The sequence below is a fragment of the Dipodomys merriami genome, unplaced genomic scaffold (genome assembly GCF_024711535.1).
Source record: "Dipodomys merriami isolate MVZ:Mamm:240054 unplaced genomic scaffold, mDipMer1.0.p SCAF_3, whole genome shotgun sequence".
Classification (NCBI taxonomy): Eukaryota; Metazoa; Chordata; class Mammalia; order Rodentia; family Heteromyidae; genus Dipodomys; species Dipodomys merriami.
In genome coordinates this window covers 16,146,526-16,168,553 of record NW_027204492.1, presented here as the reverse complement: position 1 = coordinate 16,168,553, position 22,028 = coordinate 16,146,526, and the positions used below count along the sequence as shown (strand labels likewise).

At 39.8% G+C, this 22,028-nt stretch overlaps 1 protein-coding gene across 1 annotated transcript in view; it reads right to left on the bottom strand.

The window, feature by feature from the left end:
• Gpc3 (glypican 3) overlaps positions 1-22,028 on the bottom strand; it is a 408,112-nt gene that overhangs the window by 38,843 nt on the left and 347,241 nt on the right. Inside the window, exon 7 of the mRNA XM_070039709.1 lies at positions 12,355-12,514. Coding sequence (XP_069895810.1) covers positions 12,355-12,514 — 160 coding nt within the window. The remainder of the gene's footprint in view (positions 1-12,354; positions 12,515-22,028) is intronic.

The following is a 22,028-nucleotide window of genomic DNA, read 5'->3' as shown; positions in this document are numbered from 1 at the left end:
GGCTCCTTAAAAGAAACTGAATTTTAAACCCCTTTGTAGTATAAACATACTATTTTATTTTTGTTTTTTGGGTTTTTTTTGGTCGGTCGTGGGGCTTGAACTCTGGGCTTGGGAGCTGTCCCTGTGCTCTTCAGCTCAAGGCTAGCGCTCTACTGCTTGAGCCACAGTGCCACTTCCAGTTTTCTAGTGGTTTATTGGAGGTAAGAGTCTCATGGACTTTCCTGACCAGGGCTGGCTTTGAACTAAAATCCTCAGATCTCAGCCTCCTGAGTAGCTAGGATTACAGGCATGAGCCACTTGAGCCCGGCTAAACATACTATTTTAAACTAAAGTGTGATTTGTGTGTTCAGGTTTAGAAAGCTCTACAACAGAAATGGTGTGCTTTCCAAGACACTGCTCAAAATCAACCCATTGGCCACCTGTCCAATTGATCTTTCTTGTCATTCCATAGGAAGTGTATATAGGCAGAAGTAATGCTGTAACAGAAAAAAAATAAGTGGAGAGAGACATTCATGGCTTCCTACTTCCCAAATCCCTGAGTCTGAAGGATATTAGTGTAGAGAAATACTATCTCTGGATAGGCACTAAAAATAATGAAGAACTTAAGAAGCTCCAGCCATGAAATCCCTGTGTTCCTTTTCATTACTGATGTGGTCTTGCAGGACTGTGTGTCAGACAGATCCACAAATTGGCAAAAGCAAAATGTGGTCATTCTTCATACACTGCTACATAGACTCACAATTGAATCATCGTTTAGAAGCCTCTTTGTTCGTCATTCCCTAGCAGTTGGTGGTATATGTGAGGATGAGTAATAGGTTGCCTCCTTGCACAAAGAAGAAAGAAATGGTGCACAGGAGAAGGGGAGTGTGTTCTAAATTTAGCCTTCCTTCCAACCTCTGCCCATATGGTTGGTGGTTACGAAAATGATTACTGAGCCAACAAAATGTAACCTGATACTGGGAGTTCCACTCAAATTCTGTGGAGAGCAGGCCTAACACTAGCACATGGCATTCATTTGTCCTAATGCCCTCTGCTATAAGGGGACTGAACTCTCAAAGTGGTCCTTGACTCTGGGCCCCAGTGAGCTGGCTAGCAGACTATCATCTATCTTTCCAGGTTGGGGGTTGAACTGATGAGATTTCTTTGCACTGGTTAGCCAAGACTTTAGAAAAAGCCCCATCATACTCCACTGGGTAGAAAGTTTCTGGAACTGCTTCACCATTTCCAAATTCACCAAGTTTCCAAGTATAGATTCCTAGAAATTAGAATCACTAAAGATGAGGGGCTCTTTCCATTTGTCAGCATAAACTTGGAAAGATAGGAATTTTCTCTCACTCATGGCAAATAGAGTTATTGATCTAAGTCCAGAATCTGTAAGGATGAGGGAAGGAAAATAAATCTATAAATCTACCCTCTCTGTGCAGCGGTAGGCTGGGAAATGTTTACCAACTGGCCTTCAAAAAAAAAAAAAAAGGATGCATGCCATTTTATTTTAAATTTTATTTCAGTATGCAGCAGTCAACTTATGGATAAGAATATATGGAACTCTTTATTATAAATTCCATTTAGTCCGTTGGTGCTCACAAAATGCTTTCATTGATTTTTGCCAGATTCTTGCATCTGTAGTCAAACTAGGGTTGTGACTGATGATCAAGTACAGTTCCCAGAGGAATACTGGCTGATATACTGGTTTCTATTAAGGAGCAACATAAAAGTGCAAAAAAAAAATAAAGACATATGTTGGAACTTCATTCCATCAGTGACAGGAGTGACTTCTTTGCGATCAGAAAATAGTTTTCAAATGTTGGTAGAACATTTCCCACATTTTTTTGTGCTATTCACAATGCGGTTGCTTCCGATACAACACAATTGTAACTGCAAAGCTGCACTAACAACATTTTCCCCATCACTTTCTTAAATCTAAAGTCTGGATAATTAACAAAAAATAAGTGAATTAAGCTCTGATTTAGTGTGTGTGTGTGTGTGTGTGTGTGTGTGTGTGTGTGTGTGTGTGTGTGTATGATTTTTTTGCACTTTTTTTGCTGATTTCTATGGGGTAGTACATGGACAGCTTCAAACTATCAAGGCAATGGAATTACACACAAAGCTGGAAAAGTAAACAAAAACAGACACAATATACATATATCTTGCAGAGTATAATTATAAAATGTAATTAAACAATTAGGATGTGATGGACTTTGGGAGTCACATTTGGTTTTAATAGAATTTAGTTTTAAAGTCATCATTGACTTTTTATTGATGGCTATGCTTAACAACTAGCTCATGGAAATTCTAAAAATTTAACAATTGGCTCTCATGAGCCAATGCCAGCCAACTTTAGTAAACCACTGCTTCTAACACATTCAGATTTCCTTCCAGTGTATTCTACCAAGGTAAGGAGTGATGCTAGGCAGAGATAGCTGCCTATTCAAAATCAGTTCTATTATTCATTGTTCATTTGTAACCAGGTAAGCAGAGAAAATTTAAACCTTTTATAGGAGTTTTATAGAGATCTGTTGAATCTCATAATTAAAAAATATGGCTTGTATTTTGTAGGCCTTTTTGTCATTTCCTTTCTCTAGTAATTCGATTTCATTATAGTCTACAGAAATGGCCCATGATGACTTTGGGAAAGAAAAAGCGGTGGATTTCAGATGACTTGAGATTGTACAAGTCTATTTTGTATGGACACAACAGGAAGGGAGAGAGTGATACAAAAGATGAATGCAAACCTGACAACCTCGATTTTGACAATGTAGCTATGTGAGCTAATCACTTGTAGCTGGGGGAGGAGCTGTACCCAAGGTTTGCTTTTTTAACACTAGGGCAGGAAGGCTAGAAGCCTGGAAATAATCGGGGAGAAATGAAAACTGGCTTCTTGTAGTAGCAAAACAAATCAAAGGGCTGTGCATGACAGAAGATGTTGAAAAGAATTGCTCCCTGGAAAAATCTCTGCCATTCCTAAGGATCCCTTGGCTTAGGAAAATAGTTACAGAAAATCCTAATTGGTGACATATGCACGCACACACACACACACACACACACATACACACACACACACACACACACACACACACAGATTTTGTTTTCCCTTCCTTTTCCTTCTTTTAGCTTGAATGTCATTGCTTTGTTCTACCATCTTCCTTCTCTTTTGCTCTATTTTCAGGTTTATATCATAAAATCACAGCACCACACAGCTATTCAGAACTTTGGAAAGCAAGAGCTTATGATGGTGATATCTATTCACTGACATCACCTTCCTCCAGCCAATCTACCTAATAAATGCTTACTTGATTTCTAGGCAAATATCTCCATAACCAAGAATAGCTCAACATGTGAGAAAGTTCATCTTTCTGTCAGAGTCCTTATAAATGTCATACATTGGTTCAAGATCCACTCTCCCCTTCCATAGACAAGACATCTAGAGAATAGAAAACATTCACATTTCCCTAATTCTTCTCTTATATAGGCTGAGCCCGGTGACACACTGCTCCCATTCATATTTCTTCCGCATCCTCCTCACTTTCCATATGATGCTCTTGAGGCTGCCTTTCCCCATTTGCCCATATCACTTAAGCCCCTACTCTGGAGGCTTGGCTGGAACAAGGATCTTTTACTTCATTGCTCACAGTGTCAGCTACTAGAAGCTGAAGGCTACTTGGAGGAAGTTAGTTTAAGAAGCAACGAGAGGAAAACATGAGGTGAAAAGATGTAAAGATGAAAAGTTAAAATTACACAAGGGGTTGGGATATAGCTCAGTGGCAGATTGTGTGCCATCAACCCAAACAGAAAACCTAATGAAGAGTGATACACATGGATTATTAAAACATCTATCTATTGATTTATCTATCATCTATCTATACACATGCATTACTGAAATATCTTATTCTAGCTATCTACCGACCTACTTAATTCACATGGATTGCTGAAATCTCTCTCTCTTCCCCCCTTCTCCCCCCAACACACATGGATTACTGAAAGTTCTATCTAACTACCTACTTAATAAAAATGGATTACTGAAATATTCTACCTGTCTGTCTGTCTGTCTTGCAGTGCTGGGGATAGAACCTAGGGCTTCACCCATGTCAGGCAAGCACTCTATCACTAAGCTAAACCCCAAGCCTTGAAATATTTATGGAACACCTAATGAATGACAGAAAAATTTATTGAGCACCTATAAAAGGAGAGTTACTGAGCAAGGATAAGGACAGGAGAAGAGGCTGGTAAGTGAATGAGAAGAGGAGGGGGAGCAGCAGCCCAGACAGAATCTCCTAATTTGTAGCTTATTGATAGACTTAAGCAGCCAATAGAATAAAAGGGAATGGAAGTGACTCTAGGAAGTCTGGTGTCTGAGAAGAGCGTGCATGAGGGCAAAGGAAAGGCTCACTAGCATCTTCCGGATGAGAATTGTATACGCAGGAGAACATGACATGCTCATGGTTGGGGGCAGGGAATTACTCCATTACCCTACACTTCTGTTTGGCAGCTCAGCTAGAAGTTTTGGCCTTGCCACATTCCTGCAGTTTCTTCCTCTGCTTTTCTAGGAGATGAGCACTAAATCACTCCCTCTCACTCTTTTTTTGTTAGTCATGGGGCTTGAACTCAGGGCCTGGGCGCTGTCCCTGAGCTTTTGTGCTCAAAGCTAGTCCTCTAGCATTTTGAGCCACAGTGCCACTTCCAGTTTTCTGGTGGTTCATTGGAGATAAGAGTCTCATGGGCTTTCCTGCCCAGGCTGGCTTTGAACTATGATCCTCAGATCTCAGCCTCCTGAGTAGCTAGGATTACAGGCGTGAGTTACATTGCCTGGCGGTCTCATTCTTTTCTGTTAGTGGTAGATTACCACAATTTAGTTGATGCTGTCAGTAAACTGGTCAACATGGCTTCTATTCAGAAAAATAATCAATTATAATATGTAGTCAAATTCATAGTTTCCCTTTAATTTGAAAAAATGATATAAAATATGATATGAGAGTCAGGTGCTGGTGGCTCACGCCTGTAATCCAGGCTACTCAGGAGGTTGAGATCTGAGGATCATGGCTTACAACCAGCCTGGGCAGGAAAGCCCATGAGACTCTTATCTCCAATTAATCACCAAAAAAAACCGTCAGAAATTATGCTGTGGCTCAAATGGTAGAGTGCTAGCCTTGAGCACAAAAAGCTTAGGGACAGTGCTCAGGCCCAAGGTTCAAGCCTTAGGACCTATACACAAAAAATTTAATAAGATAGTCCTAAATTGTTCACCTTAGCCCTAATAGTCACCTCATTCTTAGATAAGTATAAGGTACATCAGCAAGTACAGTCTCTTTTGCCAGTCTTGGGGCTGGAACTCAGGACCTGGGCACTGACCCTGATCTTTTTGCTCAAGGCTAGCATTGTACCAATTGAACCACAGCGCCACTTCCAGCTTTTCCTGAGTAGTGTATTGGAGGATAAGAGACTCACAGACTTGCCTATCCAGGCTGGCTTTGAACTGCAGTCCTCAGATCTCAGCCTCCTAAGTAGCGTGAGCCATTGGCACACAGCTAGCAAGACCAATCTTATAGCATTGTTCCCCCACAACACCCCTCTCTACCCCTCTCTACCCCACATGCTCTAATGGCTCACTGGGAAAATATTATATAGCAGGAGCCCTAGAAAGTCAATCCAAAGAATAATTTTGTCCCAAATAACATAGCCTCCAAAGACTCTCAGGTTTTGGAAACTCTAGAAAAAGATATCTTGTCTTACTCTCATCTATCATCAGCTGACTTGTATTCATTCCTTAGGCAACATGAAGGTGAGGGGAAGACTCCTTTCTTGTACACATCTTAATTGGCAGATAATATCTCTACCAAATCTCACATGGAAGTCCTTTGTGAGCCCCATGAGCTGTGTAAAGCTCAAGGGTGAACTGGGATTGGCTGTATTGTCAATCTAGGAGCACAAACGACCTGGTCTGGATCTGTGCACAATGTTATTATAGGGAGCCTTGCTTCCTTCAGCTTCCCTATGGCATTTGATCTCTAAAAGAAAGGATCAAGACATGAAAGCACATTGCTTGTAGCTAAGAGCAAGAGAGAATGGAAAGAATCAGGGGCCCCTTTTTGACCCTCCGCTGCTAGTTGTCCACTGCTGCCCTTACTGCCCCACTAACACCAAAGAAAACAAAACATAACGAGCTGTGATTCTTTCAAGATGTACGTGCCTCCTACCGCTGCGACGATGTGGTTATTTGTACAACTTGGCAGACATATTTGTCATTGTTTAAATACCTTCTCACTTCAGACCACCCTGGGCTAAAAAGAAGTTACTGAAAAATGCCATCTTCGGAGATGAAAGGGCAATATACGTAAAATCCAAATTGTTGGACAGAACATTTGGGATTTCATTTCTCTTTTTAGCTAAAGGTTTATGGCAAGCAAAATTAATTTAGGATTCAATGGTATTGAACAATAGAATATTACTCTAAACGGGCATGCTGCTTTGTCGTTTATTAAGCATGTTTCTTATCCACGGTCACATGTGTTTCAACAATTAACGAAGTGGTCGCAGCCACAACTACTTTATGACCATTTTGAGAAATGAAGAAATGGAGGCTCAGAGAAGCCAAGTGACTTTGTCCAAGGCTACAACATTGGGAAGTATGCAAGGCAGAATAGGCTCAGTTTGCCTGACTCTATAGGTATAATGTCCTCACAATGATGTCTCAAGCTCTCCTACCCTGAGTTGGAGAGAGCATGCCATTTTTCTACCACATGGGTTCTACATCCCAATAAGTAACTGAGGTCCCAAGCCTAAGGAACTGACATCCCTAAGTTTAGAAAGAAACACTGTACGACAGGGTCTAAGAACTCTATGAGTATACTACTGAGAAGTAACCTGTAATTATAAGTGTCAAAGCTCTTCAGAGAAACAGCAATTAGAAAATAGTTTTAAAGCCATTGATTTTTTCCACTTAATTTTTTAAAACCAAACACAGCCAGTCTTTCTCTCTCTTTCCCTCCCTTCCTTCTTCCCTCCTGGTACTAGTGCTTAAACTCAGGGTCTGGATGCCCTACAATTTGAGCCAGAGCTTCACTTCTAGCTTCTGAGTGGTTAATTGGAGATGAGTCTTATGGACTTTCTTGCCTGGGCTGGCTTTGAACTGTGATCCCCAGTTCTCAGCCTCCTGAATAGCTAGCATTACAGGTGTGAGCCACGGGTACCAGCTGAAAATGACATGTCTTACAAATGAAAACAGAGCTTAGAAGAGACCAGAAACTTGTAAGATTTGAAGATAATGTAAAAGAAGATACCCTTAAGAGGCTGATAAGTACCTTTCCAGGTACCAAAGCAAAGAAATGAGCATAATCACAGACTGCTGACACTAAAATGGCCTTGAAGGAGTTGTTTGGGCATTTTACTTATTTCATTAATGGAGAAAATGACTTCTAAAAAGTTTCTTAGGGAAGGGGAAACAAAGGAGGAGGCTACAATGCTTGATAAGAAATGTACTCATTATCTTGCCCATGTAATTGTAACCCCTCTGTACAGTATTTTCACAATGAAAAAAAAGTTTCTTAGGACTGGACACTTCGAGCTAAAGCTCAGGGACAGCACCAGGCCATAAATTCAAGCCCCAGAATCAACAAAACAAAACAAAACAAAAAAGTTCCTTGGGACCAATAGGAAGTCAAAGCAAATGCAAGAATAGACCCTGAGTGTCCTGTACTTTGTTTAGTTTATCAAAAGGAGATAGAAAGTGGGTCAGGGAAGTCAGCCAATAACTAAGATCACTTGCTAATAATGGTACAAAAGGTCTGTTCAGAGACTGAAGGGTGATACAAGAAAAACTACATAATCTGAGACATGCTCTGCATTGTCTTCTAGAGCAGACAATTTGCAGTCCTAAATGTAATGGCAAATATACACAATGTTCCAAGTTATGTTGAGTAAATAAATAGATGCTGATGAATCACCAGGACTAGATGGCATGTACCTAGATTTTAGGTGGCATGCACCTAGATTTTAGGTAAAATTATGTAACAGCTGACCAAAGTATATAGCCTATCATCCCAAATAGCTATTACGCCATGAATCTAGAAGATTGGTAGTGAGTCTCTTCTCCATGAAGAAGCTTTTTTTTTTTTTTTTTGTCTGTTGTAGGGCTTGGGTGTTTGGGTGCTGTCCCTGAGCTTTTCAGCTCAAGGCCAGCACTCTACCACTTTGAGCCACAAAGCCACTTCCAATTTACTGGTGGTTAATTGGAGTTAAGAGTGTCATGAACTTTCCTGCCCAGGCTGACTTTGAACAGTGATCCTCAGATGTCAGCTTCTTGAGTAGCAAGGATTACAGGTGTGAGCCACCAGTGCCCGGCTCATGAAACATTTTAATGGAGTCCCAAATAATTTTTGGTTGGCAAGATAACTGATCTGGTTCGGCATGTGAACTGGAGGCCATGCATCATTTGTCCTATATATAAATCAACCACCTTTTGTGTAGTGTTTTACAGTAAGGTTTTCAAAGCACTTAGGTTTTATCATGTCTAACAAGCTGACTAGAATTCTTTGAGAGGATCAATGTGTATGTGGCTAACGGGAAATCAAGGAAGTGATGGACTTACATTTTGAAAAGGCCCTTGACAAAGTCCCTTACCCAACACTATTTAAAAAACTTAAGTCCCAATGTAATTATGGGATTATTTTCAAATGGATAAGGATGCAGCTCACAGCAGAAAATAATGAGTAGGCAGAAGTAGAGACTTTTCTGGAGAAGTATGGGCAATGATATATTTCAGATAAGTTGCTGGGGAGTGGCTAAAAGTTTTGGTGAATCATCTGGGCAACTTTCATCTTTTCTAAGTATAGGCTGAGTATCTTGTATTAAAAAATGCTTCAGGTTGGAGACTTTTTCAGATTATGGAATATTTGATAGACTTTCCTGCGTGAGCATCTTGAATCCAAAAATCCTAAAATCTGAAATAGTCCCCCCAATTTTTGAATGCCATCTAAGCACCTTAAAAAAGTTCTTGATTTCATAGGATTTTGGATGCCAGATGTTCAGATTAGGTCCCTTGTTTTTACTTTTGATGTGTATTCAATATTCTTCATATAGGATGCCAGGATCTGGGAGATCACTTTATGCCTTATGGAGCTGCAGAACTACTGCAAAACTTTTTTTTTTTTTTAACGATTGGCAGAATTTGTTTTAGTAATACAGAGGATTTTTTAAGACCACCATTAAAATTATTATGTGCTGGTATATGTTAGAAACTTGGCTAGATGGTTTATAAACTTGCCCCCTTGCTATAATACTCATTCAGGCTACATGTGAAGTTGGGATAATGACCTCATTTGATGGATGAAGGAATGGAGACTTAAGAGGGGAAGGTAAGACACTTGCCCCAGGTCCTGCTAGCTCAAAAGAAGTGAAGTTAGAGGCTGGAGAGAGAGTGATCAGTAGAGCACTACCCTAGCAGGCGTGAGGCCAAATGAAAACTCCAGTGCCATTGAAACAAAAAAATCAAATTCAATTACAGGTTTGCTCTAATCCAAAAACCTGTTTTCTTTTCAGTGCATCATACTTGAATTGCACTTTGATGGGCAGGTATGCTTTAAGAAGAAAAGATGTTTATCTGTATGGAAATAAACATGAGCAAGGCATGAAGACAGAAACCAGAACTGTGTGTTTATGAAGATCCTGGGGTACAAGCATGGCTGTTTCTTTTCTTTTCTTTTTTTTTTTTTGGGTCCGGTCATGGGGCCTGAACTCTGGGCCTGGGCGCTGTCCCTCAGCTCTTCAGCTCAAGGCTAGCGCTCTACCACTTGAGCCACAGCACCACTTCCGGCTTTTTCTTTTTGCTTATGTGTTGCTGAGGAATTGAACCCAGGGTCTCAGGCATGCAAGGCAAGCGCTCTACCACTGAGCCACCTTCCCAGCCCCCTGGCTGTTTCTTAACAAAGTAACAAGGGGTTCCTATGGGACCAATGGTAGGAAATAAAACCAGGAAGGGTAATTTAGGCTAGACTAGAAGGCTGTGTCAGAATTCTGAGCTTTACCCTCAAGGCAATGAGGAAAGGATGAAGGCAGCTGAGCCAGGTATGAGATGCTTTAGAAAGATTAACCTGGCATCTGGGCATGATGAATTGATGGAATCTTCTGCTTGGGTCTCTGATTCTTTGTTCTCTAATCTGCTAGCTTAAGGCTCTCAATACTTCTGGCCTTAGCCTAGACGCCCAGAAAACACTCAGGATTTGGTTTCAATAGCCTATGCAGGAGGGTGGGAGGAGGGGAAAATGACAGGAGGCAGTGATGGAAGCAGAAAAATGACAAAAAGAAGGAATCAACAGGGATTTGCATTCCAGCTATGTATGAAGATCAAGACTTCTTCCTTGAGTTTTAGGACCCAGTGACTGACTATAGTGGCATTAGAAAACACAAGGAGACAAAGAACAAACCAGTTTGAGATGGCTGGTTGATAAATTGGGCCTGTGACACATCAACTTTGGAGTGGCGATGAGAAAGCCAGACAGAAATGATTCATAAGCAGGTGGAGGTGTGAGACAAGAAAACAGTTGAGACTGGTGGTAATGATTACCTGACTTATCTCCACAGCGCTATAATAAAGACTGTTTATAGGAGCATTATCCGCAATAGACAAGAAGTAGAAATTATGTAAACACTCACTGATGGGTGAACAGATAAGGAAACTGAGCTGTAGTAATACATACAATGGAATATTATTCAGCTTTAAAAAGGAATGAAATACTGCTCTACGTTAAACAAGGAAGAAATTGGAGGACTTTAAACTAAGTGAAATAAGCCAATCATTGAAGCACAAATAGTGTATGACTCTATTTTATAAGGTCTCTAAAGCAATGAAACTTGTATTGAACTAGAAGTAAGATTATATAGTTCCTAGGGCCTCAGGAAGAGAAAATGAGGATATGGTTTTCAATGGGCATAGAATTTTAGCCATGCAAGGTAAAAAACATATCTTGAGAGAGCTGCAGCTAAACAATGTGAAATGAATGAACAATACTGTATTATACACCTAAAAGTTAGTTAAAGGGAAGATTTGTATTCATTGTTTTTACCCATTAGGAAAAAAGGAGTTAAAATGATTAGAAATTAGGTAAAAGAGGGAAAGTAGGTAAGGTGTGTGTGTGTGTGTGTGTGTGTGTGTGTGTGTGTGTGTGTGTGTGTGTGTGTGTGTGTGTGTGTGTGTGTGTGTGTGTGTGGGTGTGGGTGTGGGTGTGGGTGTGGGTGTGTGTGTTCTCTTTGGAGAGGAAAGAAAATACAGACACTTAGATGTGGATATGTAGATGACAACCATTTTCAGGCTAGGATCAGAAAGAAGAAGTAGGAAAGAAACTGCAAGAAAAATAGGAGCATGTGGCAGCTCAGAGGCAATAGTGAACAGGGCTTCAGGTAGAAATCTGTGCACTACAAAGGAAAGTGCATGGTGCTAAAAGTTTCAGGTCCTAGCCTAGAGTTCCAATTCCCCTATTTAGAGAAATCTCATTTCTTCCCTATGCCCCAGTTTTCTTACACCTACAACAGAAGAATACTTACCTATATAAACGTGAGGTGGAACAGAAATCTGGGGGATTTTTTGTTGTTATTTTGCATTCTTAACCTCAGCATCTATCGTTTTTCTGGTTTTTTTTGTTAAATTTAATTTAATTTATCTTTTTGATGATTGTCTTGGGCTTGAACTCAGGGCCTTGGTGCTGTCCATGAGCTTTCTTGCTCAAGGCTAACATGCTACCACTTGAGCCACAGTTCCACCTCTGATTTTTTTTTTTTGGTGACTAATTGGAGGTAAGAGTTTCATGGATTTGCCTGCACAGACTTAGCTTCAAACTTTGATCCTCAGATCTCAGCCTCCTGAGTAGCTAGGATTACAGGCATGAGCCACTGGCGCCTGGTATTACCCTTTTTATGTTTGTACATTTTTAAAAAATGTAGCTCTGCCCTATCTATATCAAAGTGCTTTTGAGAATATAAAACAGGAGTGATACACAAAGAAGAGAGTGGTCAGCAAACATCTCTTCCATTGAAAGTTGTCGGTTCTATCTTTGGTTCTCATAAGACACCCAAGGTTACATTTCTTTTTATAACTGAGAAGAATCAAGACACTCTCCAATGAGAGACTGAGCCAGTTGATGAGGTCATTTCATTATTTTAGACAATGAAAAGCAGGAAGTTAGGCTTCTACCCAGTGCAATATATGAAAAAAGAGGATATGAAATCTTCACTTTTTGAGAGTATAGTCTTTCCTTGAAGGGTTAATGGTGTTACGTGTTGTGAAGATTTTTAGGAGAGATACAGAGAGCAGATGCAATTGAGTTTTAATTTCTGCACAAGGCCATTTTAAGGGCAGCTTTGAATTACCTGCAAGGAAGCGGAGCTGATTCTTCACTTTCATCATTCCATCACCAGAGGCTCCAATACACTCATCTTCATCATCACCGCAGTCTCCACTTTCAAGCCCTTCGTCATCCAGGTTTTTATCCACAACTCTACCTTTGGGCACAGACATGGTTCTCAGGAGCTGAAAGAAAATAATCAGAAATGCAAAGGTATTCCTATTTTTCAGGTGGGTCTAGTACTAATAAGAGTCACTAAAAGGTTGAACTGAATTTTTACGTTTTCATTGGGTACAGTAGCACATGTTTGTAGTCCTGGCTATGAGAGAGGCTGAGGCAGGAAGATTGCTTGAATCCAGAAATGACAGAGCAGCTTGGGAAACACAGTAAGACACCATCTCCAAAAGTCATTTCTAAACTTAAGTAAGTGTTCATGGGTTATGTTGTTTTCTTTTTTAGAGTTTCCCACTTCTGGATTTTCCCATAGCATTTGAAATGACTGAATTCCTTCTCTCCCTTTACACCACAAGAAGTCATAGTATACACTGCACTAGCCTTTCCCATGCCATGCTATCTAAGTTTCTGGACGTTTCTATGGTAGGAGAACATGTGGATGGGAACTTAAAACATGATTAGCAAAGCATATTATAGGTTAAGGGGCCATCAAGTTCAGAAAAGATCTTGATGAAAGTCCCTTAGAACCATATTTACATTTGCTACATTGAAACACAAATACTTCACATGGGATGAAAAGACTAGCTGTACTCATATAAAATGGGTGCTTAAGATTAATGCTAGCCAGGCGCCTGTGGCTCACGCCTGTAATCCTAGCAACTCAGGAGGCTGAGATCTGAGGATCTCGGTTCAAAGCCAGCCCGGGCAGGAAAGTCCTCGAGACTCTTACCTCCAATAAACCACTAGACAACAGGAAGTGGCGCTGTGGTTCAAGCAGTAAAGCACTCGACTTGAGCTGAAGAGCACAGGGATAGCACCCAAGCCCAGAGTTCAAGGCCCATGACCAACCAAAAAAAAAAAATGAATGCTTCACTATAGATAATATACTTAGAAAGAGATAAATTTGTTTTGATCTTTAGTGCCTGGTTTTCCGGTCACATGGCTGAGTTTTATGGGGCTCCCTCCCCGTTATGTCTGTTTGAATCAGAGACCTAAGCTTGCAGCATGGAAGGTGTCTGGAGACAGCTCTCACACAACTGTACTTTTCTTCACCATCTCTAAAGTCTTCAATTTTATATTCTCTAGTCTTGTTCTAGCTTTTGCCCCCTCACCCATTTTTACTTCTCTGTCTCATCCTTTATTATTATTATTATTATTATTATTATTATTATTATTATTATTATTATTATTATTATTATTTTGTGACAGTCCTGGGGCTTGAACTCAGGGCCTGGGCACTGTCCCTGAGCTTTTTTGCTCAAGGTTAGCACTCTACTACTTAAGTCATGGCTCTACTTCTAGCTTTTTGGTGTTTAATGGGAGATAAGAGTCTCACAAATTTTCCTGTCCAAGCTGGGTTTGAACTATGGTCTTAAGATCTCAGCCTCTCGTGTATCTAGGATTATAGACATACGCCATCATCACTCAGCTTCCTTGGTAATAATCTTAACGGTGCTGGAGAAACAAAATGGCAGATCAAAGCATGCACTGTTTTTGTCTCCATGAATGAGAAGAGTCAAGTAATAATATATGAGAGACTTTATTCTGAAGAGAGAAAAAGAGAAAGAGGTCTGGGAATCATGAATGAGGTCAAACGATAGAAGAAAGGCATGAAGTAACAGAAGCAACAGAAAAAAGCAGCAAACATTTCCAAGATCCATCCCTGGATTGGAAAGTGAAGAAGCAATCTACAAAGTAAGACAGAAGGCCATTGTGAATCCACAGTCTTGTGGATTCTAGCTGCATCATAACCCCATACATCCCACAATCCTTAGCCTTGGTCTGGGATTTGGTGAGACACTGATTGCTACATATGGAAGGCTAGTCTTGGTGAAGAAAGACCCTCTGTCACTCCTATTACTACCAAAAGCTACAACAAAGCACAGTCTTGAGAGAGGGCCTATTGTTTGAGTTACTCTGGGGGTATGAAAACAAAGAATAATCATGGCTTAGGGAGTTTGGGGATGCCCTGCCACAGTGTCTGGTTGGGAGGCAGCCAATATAGCTTGTTATAGAGGCAAAGAAAGTCAGTCATGGTCCCACAGAGAAGTTGAAACAGCTGGGAGATCTGGAAATGAAGGGCACCAGGACTCTAAGCCCCACTCTTCTTGGCAAAGAGCAAGTTCTATTGTCTGAGAGTTGCAATCGAAACAAAACACCACTGTGGCTATTATAACATTTGGCCTCTAAGGCCTGCCTACTGGATGTGTATTAGCAGCTAGAGGTGCTAAGCTCAGGCCATCTGAATCTCATGCTATTCACAGCCATCTAACTCCAAAAGCAGGGGGAACTTCAGGACAGGTTCAAAAAGCATTAATACCCACCACCTCTGGGAAGTGTATCCTAATGTGTGTTTGCTTCTAGGCTAGTCTAAAGATCTACAGTCAAGACTCTGTGTGTGTGTGTGTGTGTGTGTGTGAGTGTGTGTGTGTGTGTGTGTGTGTGTGTGCTTGAACTCTGGGCCTGACCGCTTTCCCTCAGCTCTTCAGCTCAAGGCTAGCACTCTAACACTTGAGCCACAATGACACTTCTGGTTTTCTGAGTGGAGATGAGTCTCACGGATTTTCCTGCCTGGGGTAGCTTTGAACCACAATCCTCAGATCTCACCTTCCTTGAGTAGTTAGAATTATAGGCATGAGCCACTGGCACCTGGTGGTTCAGACTTTTGGAATCACATAATTTTTTTCCCAGTTGCGAGGTGAATTGTCGGACTGGGTCTGAAATAACTGAGACTACACCTTTGGAACTGCATCCTGGCCATGTGTTGGCTGCCAGGCACGTCTGAATCACATGACTTCCCTAGTCTCCTTCCACCACAGAGAGGTGAATTCTGGGAAAAGTGTGAAAGCACTGAGATCCACCTCTGGGAACTATATGGCAAAATTTGTGGCTGTTGCCACATGTGGAGAGTGAGTGTCCCATGTCCAGACCCTCTATCAGGAGACTTGCATAGATTCCTTCCCCTCACATGTAGTGAACTACTAGATGGAGTCTAAGCCATACCCCAAGTCCCTTGTTGAAAAAGCACCTTAACACAGCCACTACATTGCCTTGCCTAAACATGGAGAATATTTCAACAGAAAGACTATAGGTGATGAAACCTTTCAATCAATGATTTGACCTGACATGTGTAAGACTCAGTGCAGAAACACAAGACATATGAAAAAAACAAGGCAAGGTGACTCCTTCAAAACTCAAAAAAAAAGCTGCATAGTAACAAACACTAATGATAGTAAAGTGAAGGACATCTCCGAGAAATAATAAAATAATCAATGAAACGAAAAAGGGCATGGATAAACACCTGAATAAATACGAAGAAAATTCAAATCATGAGCTGAATGAAATGAAGTAGACAATGCAAGACATGAAAGAGCAGCTATGTGAAGCTAGAGAAACTCAGGACAAATCAAATTTAAATTCTGGAAATGAAAGACTCAATAACTCACGTAAGAAATGCGGTTGAAATTGACTCTAGTAGATGGGATTAAATTAAAGAAAGAATATCTGTGTTTGCAGATGAAACAGATGCAAATAAAGAAAAGAGACCTGAACTACAAATGGAAGTAACCTGCAAGACTACTGGAATACCATTAAAAGTCCAAACATACAAATCATGGGCATCAAAAAAGAAAAAATAAGATGTGAAGGCTAACAACATAGAAACCTATTCAGTAAAATAATAGCAGAAAATGCCTCCAATCTTGAGAAAGAGATGGTCACGTAAGTACAGGCTGAATTTAGTACTGTAGACAAGACCAAACAAGGACTTCACCATGTCATATTTTTAGTTAAAGCATTAGGCATATACAACAGTCAGAATGAAAATCAAGAAAACAGGCTACAACAAATGTTAGTGAAGATAAGGGGGGGATAGAAAAGGTGGGAATCCTCATATATTGTTGGTGGGAATTTAAATTAGTGCAGCTACTTTAGAGATTCTTCAATACAGCAGACTGAGAAAGACAAATATCACATGCTTTCTCTCTCTCCTATGTAGAATCTAGACCCTAACGAAAAGAATGACCAAAAAAAAGTAGAAAATAGGGGGACTTTCCGGGACTAGGAAACAGTGCTAACAGAGAGGAAAAAAGAGGATGGTAAATGTCATTGAAGTACTTCATATGCATATATGAAAATAAAATAGTGAATCTTGTTAAAATTGTCAAAAAGGAGATAAAGAATAAACCAATCAATGGATGTGGGATTCATTTATATTTTCACAAATCTCTTCAATGTGTGGCTTAAAGTAAGATAGGTGGATTATTATCATGTCATCTTTGTCCTTTTAGATTGATGTGATGTGTTGTTTTGCACAAAAAATTCACAGAAAATCCTGTCCCACCACCCACAGAGAAAGACAGTGAAGGAGAGACAGAGAGGATGTGTATATGGGGGGGGAGGGATGAGCAGACAGAGAAAAGAAGGGAGATGGGAGGGGGAGATTATACTGAACAAATGGTTGCAATGTGGAATATGAAACCATATGAATGAGCATTTCATGCTATGTCACATTAAAATCCACTGGTATGTTTTGAACTTCAAGTGAGTGTTTTGGTCATTTTACATTATCATATATGAATCATGTGGAAAAATATTTTCTCACTAAGCTATGCAAGTCCTCTAAACTTTGACACCTTTCTTTATATGATATGGAAAAAAAATCTCTTTCATTAGGATCAGCTCTAACTTCATCAAAGATTAGACTTTTAAATAGTGAGAAGCTCCAAAGTTCATGGTAGCAGATACCAATTTCAACTATTAGTTTTCTCTTGAAGCTAGAATTTTAGCATTGGCAATAAATACTACCAGTTGTCTTCCTTGAGCTGATAGGCTCTCTTTCTTCCTAAGAAAATGTCTAGTAAATACTCAAGCCCATAGAACCATAGTTTCTACTAAGCCTTTTTTGTTGTTGTTATTGGTCGTGGGGCTTGATCTCAGGGCCTGGGTTCTGTTCCTGAGCTCTTTCACTCAAGACTAGTGCTCTACCACTTTGAACCACAGCACCACTTTCTAGAACCATAGTTTATCAATCATTCTCTCAAGTATAACTGAAAAGAGAGGCTAGCTTAGCTTCCAGTTAAACTAATCTCAAACAAGTGCTTTTCCTGGAAATATATACTGACATCGTTTATGGCATACTTTGTGAACTTCCTATTTTTAAGAAAATTAAGCATTTGGACTTGAGGGTTAGTGTTAAATAAAATATTGCTTCACTAATGAAATCCTTAAGTAAATTGTCTCTTCTTTTCCTGCCAGTGACTGTCAGTGATGGTTGCAAAAATGGTGCATGCATGTGGGTGTCAGTACCTTGATTTGTATAGTTGTGCCAACAATTGTACTCAGCAGTGCTTTTACACCATTGGTGAAAATATCAACATTGTCAGAAAGATAAATGGAATAACTTTTTACAATTGTGTGTACGTGGGTTTAATCTTGTGGATTCCATGCCCACAAGTCATTTTTTGAGAACTATACATCTAACCTACAGCATCTCTATGTACTATCCAGAATTTCCAAAGTCCTCTACCATCATTTCTTATGAGAAAATCACTTTTGACCCAAACATTTTAAGTGACTTTTCAAGAATGTATTCTTTGTGTGTGTCATGGACTACTTGAACTAGAATTTTAAAAAAATACAGATCAGCAACTTGCTATTTTTACAGTACAACTCATATCTGAGCTTATCATTAATACCTTCAGTAAACATTAACTGAGACCTATGAAGAGCTGTTCTTCATTTCAAGTTCAAATATTGTGTCTTTAATCAAGTCCTGCTGGCAAATAATCATTAGAATTCTCCCTTTGCATCTCAGGCTACTGCCCCTTTTATCTCTCCCTTAAATGCCACTTTTTGCATGTGACTTGGTATTTGCTATTATTTATTTGTACATATCACCAGACCGTGTGAGCTGTCCAGAGATCTCAAATTCAAACTCCCCAACATTTAGGGCAGTATCTGGCTACATAGTAGGCACTCAATTAATGTTTTAGTAAACAGTTTAATAAACTGGAGCATCATAACATCTTGAATTCTTTAAAAGTTTGTTCCATATCCTCACACAAAAGGAGAAAGTTAAAGTTCTGATTAATTATAGAATTAATCAGAGGTTCATTCTGGATGTAGCTAAGATATGTATAGACTTTGAGTAAAAACTTTGAATACATTTTCCTATCTCATATATAATGCCCCAAGTAATCATGGATGGCTCAGTTTAAAACAAAGTACGATAAAAATATAAGTATTTATAACTTTGCCAGTCAGGTTACTTTCTTTTTTTCTTATATATTTTTTTTGGGGGGGGTCTGGTCGTGGGGCCTGAACTCTGGGCCTGGGCGCTGTACCTCAGCAATTCAGCTCAAGGCTAGTGCTCTACCACTTGAGCCACAGCGCCACTTCTGGCTTTTATTCTTTTTTCTTATGTGGTGCTGAGGAATCGAACCCAGGGCCTCAAGCATGCAAGGCAAGTGCTATACCACTGAGCCACCTTCCCAGCCCCAAGTCAGGTTACTTTCTTAGGTATTAACTCACTCCCATTTTGGAGACAATTCTAGCATGAAGGAAGGATTATAATTTACTTTTGTTGTTGTTGGTGGTGGTGACAGTCTTGGGCATTTTACTCAGGGCCCAGACATTGTCCTTGAGTTTTTGTGTTCAAAACTAGTGCTATATACCTTGAGCCACAGCTCCACTTCTGGCTTTTTTGTGGTTAAATGGAGATATGAGTCTCAGGGACTTTCCTGCCTGGGCTGGTTCACATCACCATCCTCATATCTTAGCCTCTTGAGTAGCTAGGATTATAGGAGTGAGCCACTGGTGCCCAGCTTAGAATTTACTTTGAAACTATTTCACACAGCTACTGATAAGTCTATTCCCTCACACACTAACAAAACATAGCCAAACCTAGAAAGCTATGATTAATTAAAAAATTCTTAAAAAGACACTAAAATGCCAGTGTTGAAAGAAAGGTAATGGGTCAAGGAGGAGGAATTGCCAAGAAGGGATGTGGATTTCATGTAGCCTGGAATTTGGCCCAGAAAGAAAATCAGCTCATTACAATGGACAATACTGACCTTTTTCTTCCCTCTTTCATTCTTTACAATATCTTTCAGATGGAACATTCACTTAAGAAAATTAGAACAGCCTTGAACAGAAAAGCAGGTAACTTCAAGGGTCTAATGCTTTTGATAATGATTGTCAGTGCCGTGTCTTATTAAAACAGAAGTCTGATTATTTCATTCTAGTTAACCCAAAGCCAATCTCTAAATAAGATGCATCTGCTTTCCACTACATATTGTAGAAGCCACAAGGCTCTTCACACCCCAGCCTTTTCAGTAGCCACTATTCTCTGTCCAGCTGTTTTAGACACTGAGACTATAATATTTGGCTAAGCATATAATTTATTTTCACTTTAGTATCAAATATTTTAAATACATAAGTGTCACATATGATATAGTCTAGTTCTTTTTGGAAGCAGGTCCCAATGATGTAGCCCAGGCCAGTGTCAAACTTAAGACCTTTCTTTTATTTTTTTTTCAGTGATGAGGCTTGAACTCAGAGCCTAAGTACTGTTCCTGAGCTCTTTTGCTCAAGGCTACTGCTCTACTAGTGCCACTTCTGGGTTTTTCTGAGTATTTATTGGGCATAAGAGTCTCACAGACTTTCCTGCGTGGGCTGGTTTTGAACCGCAATCCTCAGATCTCAGCCTCCTGATAAGCTAGGATTACAGGTGTGAGCCATAAGTGCCTGGCTTTAAGATCTTTGGTACCTGTTTTCTTAATGCTGGGGTTACATGTGCATACCACGGTACATGCCTAGTATGGTTTGGGCCTTAGATTTCCCTCAGAGGCTTATGTAGTGAAGACCTGTTACTGGGCATATGGCTTTATTGGGTGATGGTGGAGCTTTTAGGAGGTGGGGCCTATTGGAAGGAAGTTAGGTCATTGGAGGTGTGGCTTAGGTAGGGAAATTGAGACCCTTGCTTCTATTTCCCTCTCCCTTTGTCTTTCTGTTTCTTGACTGTCAGGAAGTGAGCAGTCTGCCACATTACCTGTGATGATATTCTGCTTAACCACAGGCCCAGAAGTAATGAAACCAACTGACCATGAGCTAAAAGAAATCTTTCCTTCTTATAAATTGATTCTATTAGGTAATGGGTCACAGTGACAAAAAGCACATTAACCTAACATGTAATATAAAAAAATAAATGGAAGACAAACAAGAAGCAAACGTTGTAATCAAACTTTCTGATATATATGTATATATGTTTGTTTGTTTTTTGTGGGTAGTAGAGCTTGAACTCAGAGCCTAGGAATTGTTCTTGAGCTCTTTTGTTCAAGGCTAGTGCTTTACCACTCTGAGCCATAGCACCACTTCCAGTTTTCTGGTGGTTCACTGTAGATAAGAGTCTATGAACTTTCCTGCCCGGGCTGGCTTTGAACTGCAGTTGTCAGATCTCAACCTTCTTAGTAGCTAGGATTACAGGTGTGAGCCACCAGCACCCAGCTGTTTCTGTGCTCATAAATGTGGTTTAAGAATGCTTATTTTTATGCAGTTGACCTTGAATTTCAGAACCAGACAAGCATGGATTAGAATTCTTATTTTTCAACTCAGTAAATTTGTATTTTCAAATAAGCTGATTAATATCTCAAAAGGTCAGTATCCACATCTGTAAAATGAGAGAAATAACACGTGTCTCAGAATTTTAATAACAAGTAAATGGGCTAAGTGTAATGTTTTAAATGTGACAAGGCATCTTGTGATTAAAGGATTTATCAAAACTTACTTAGCCATTTTCCTAGTACTGAATATTTACATTGCTAGAGTTATATTGCTTATATAAACAAAGATATGCTTATCAGGAACATTCATAAAACTTCATATTTTGGATTATTTCTTTAATAAGATTAGTAAAGGGCACGTACATTGTGAATAGCAGACAAAGCCACCATGGGAGTAAGTCTATAGGTTCTAGAAGAATCACTTAGGGCACTAGTTAAAATAGAAGGCTGAATAATAAAGTTCCCCAGGTTGTGGGAATACTGTCTGAATAAATAAATATGCGATAGAATGCAAGTTCTGCATTTTTAACTCTACCTGTCCAACCACTTTATTGTACATGAGCCACAGACTATACTGAGGGCTTTTAAAAAATAGTTGAGGTGATCTCACATTTTGTTTTGAAGTGATCCTTTCACCTCTACCTCTTGAGAAGCAGTGGCATGCACTATCACCTGTTCAGGCCACTATTTACAGCTTCTCTAGTATTACTCTGCTTCCCAGAAAGCCTCTAAACCTATCTTTCTTTTCTGTTAATACTGGAGCTTAAACGCAGAGCTTGGGTACTGTCCTTTAGCTTTTTTAATCAAGGCTAGTACTCTATCACTTGAGCCACAGATCTTCTTCTGTTTTTTTGGTGGTTAATTGGTGATAAGAGTCTCATGGACTTTTATGCCTGGGCTGGCTTCAATCAATTCTCAGGTCTCAGCCTCCTGGGTAGCTAGGATTACAGGCATTTGTCACTAG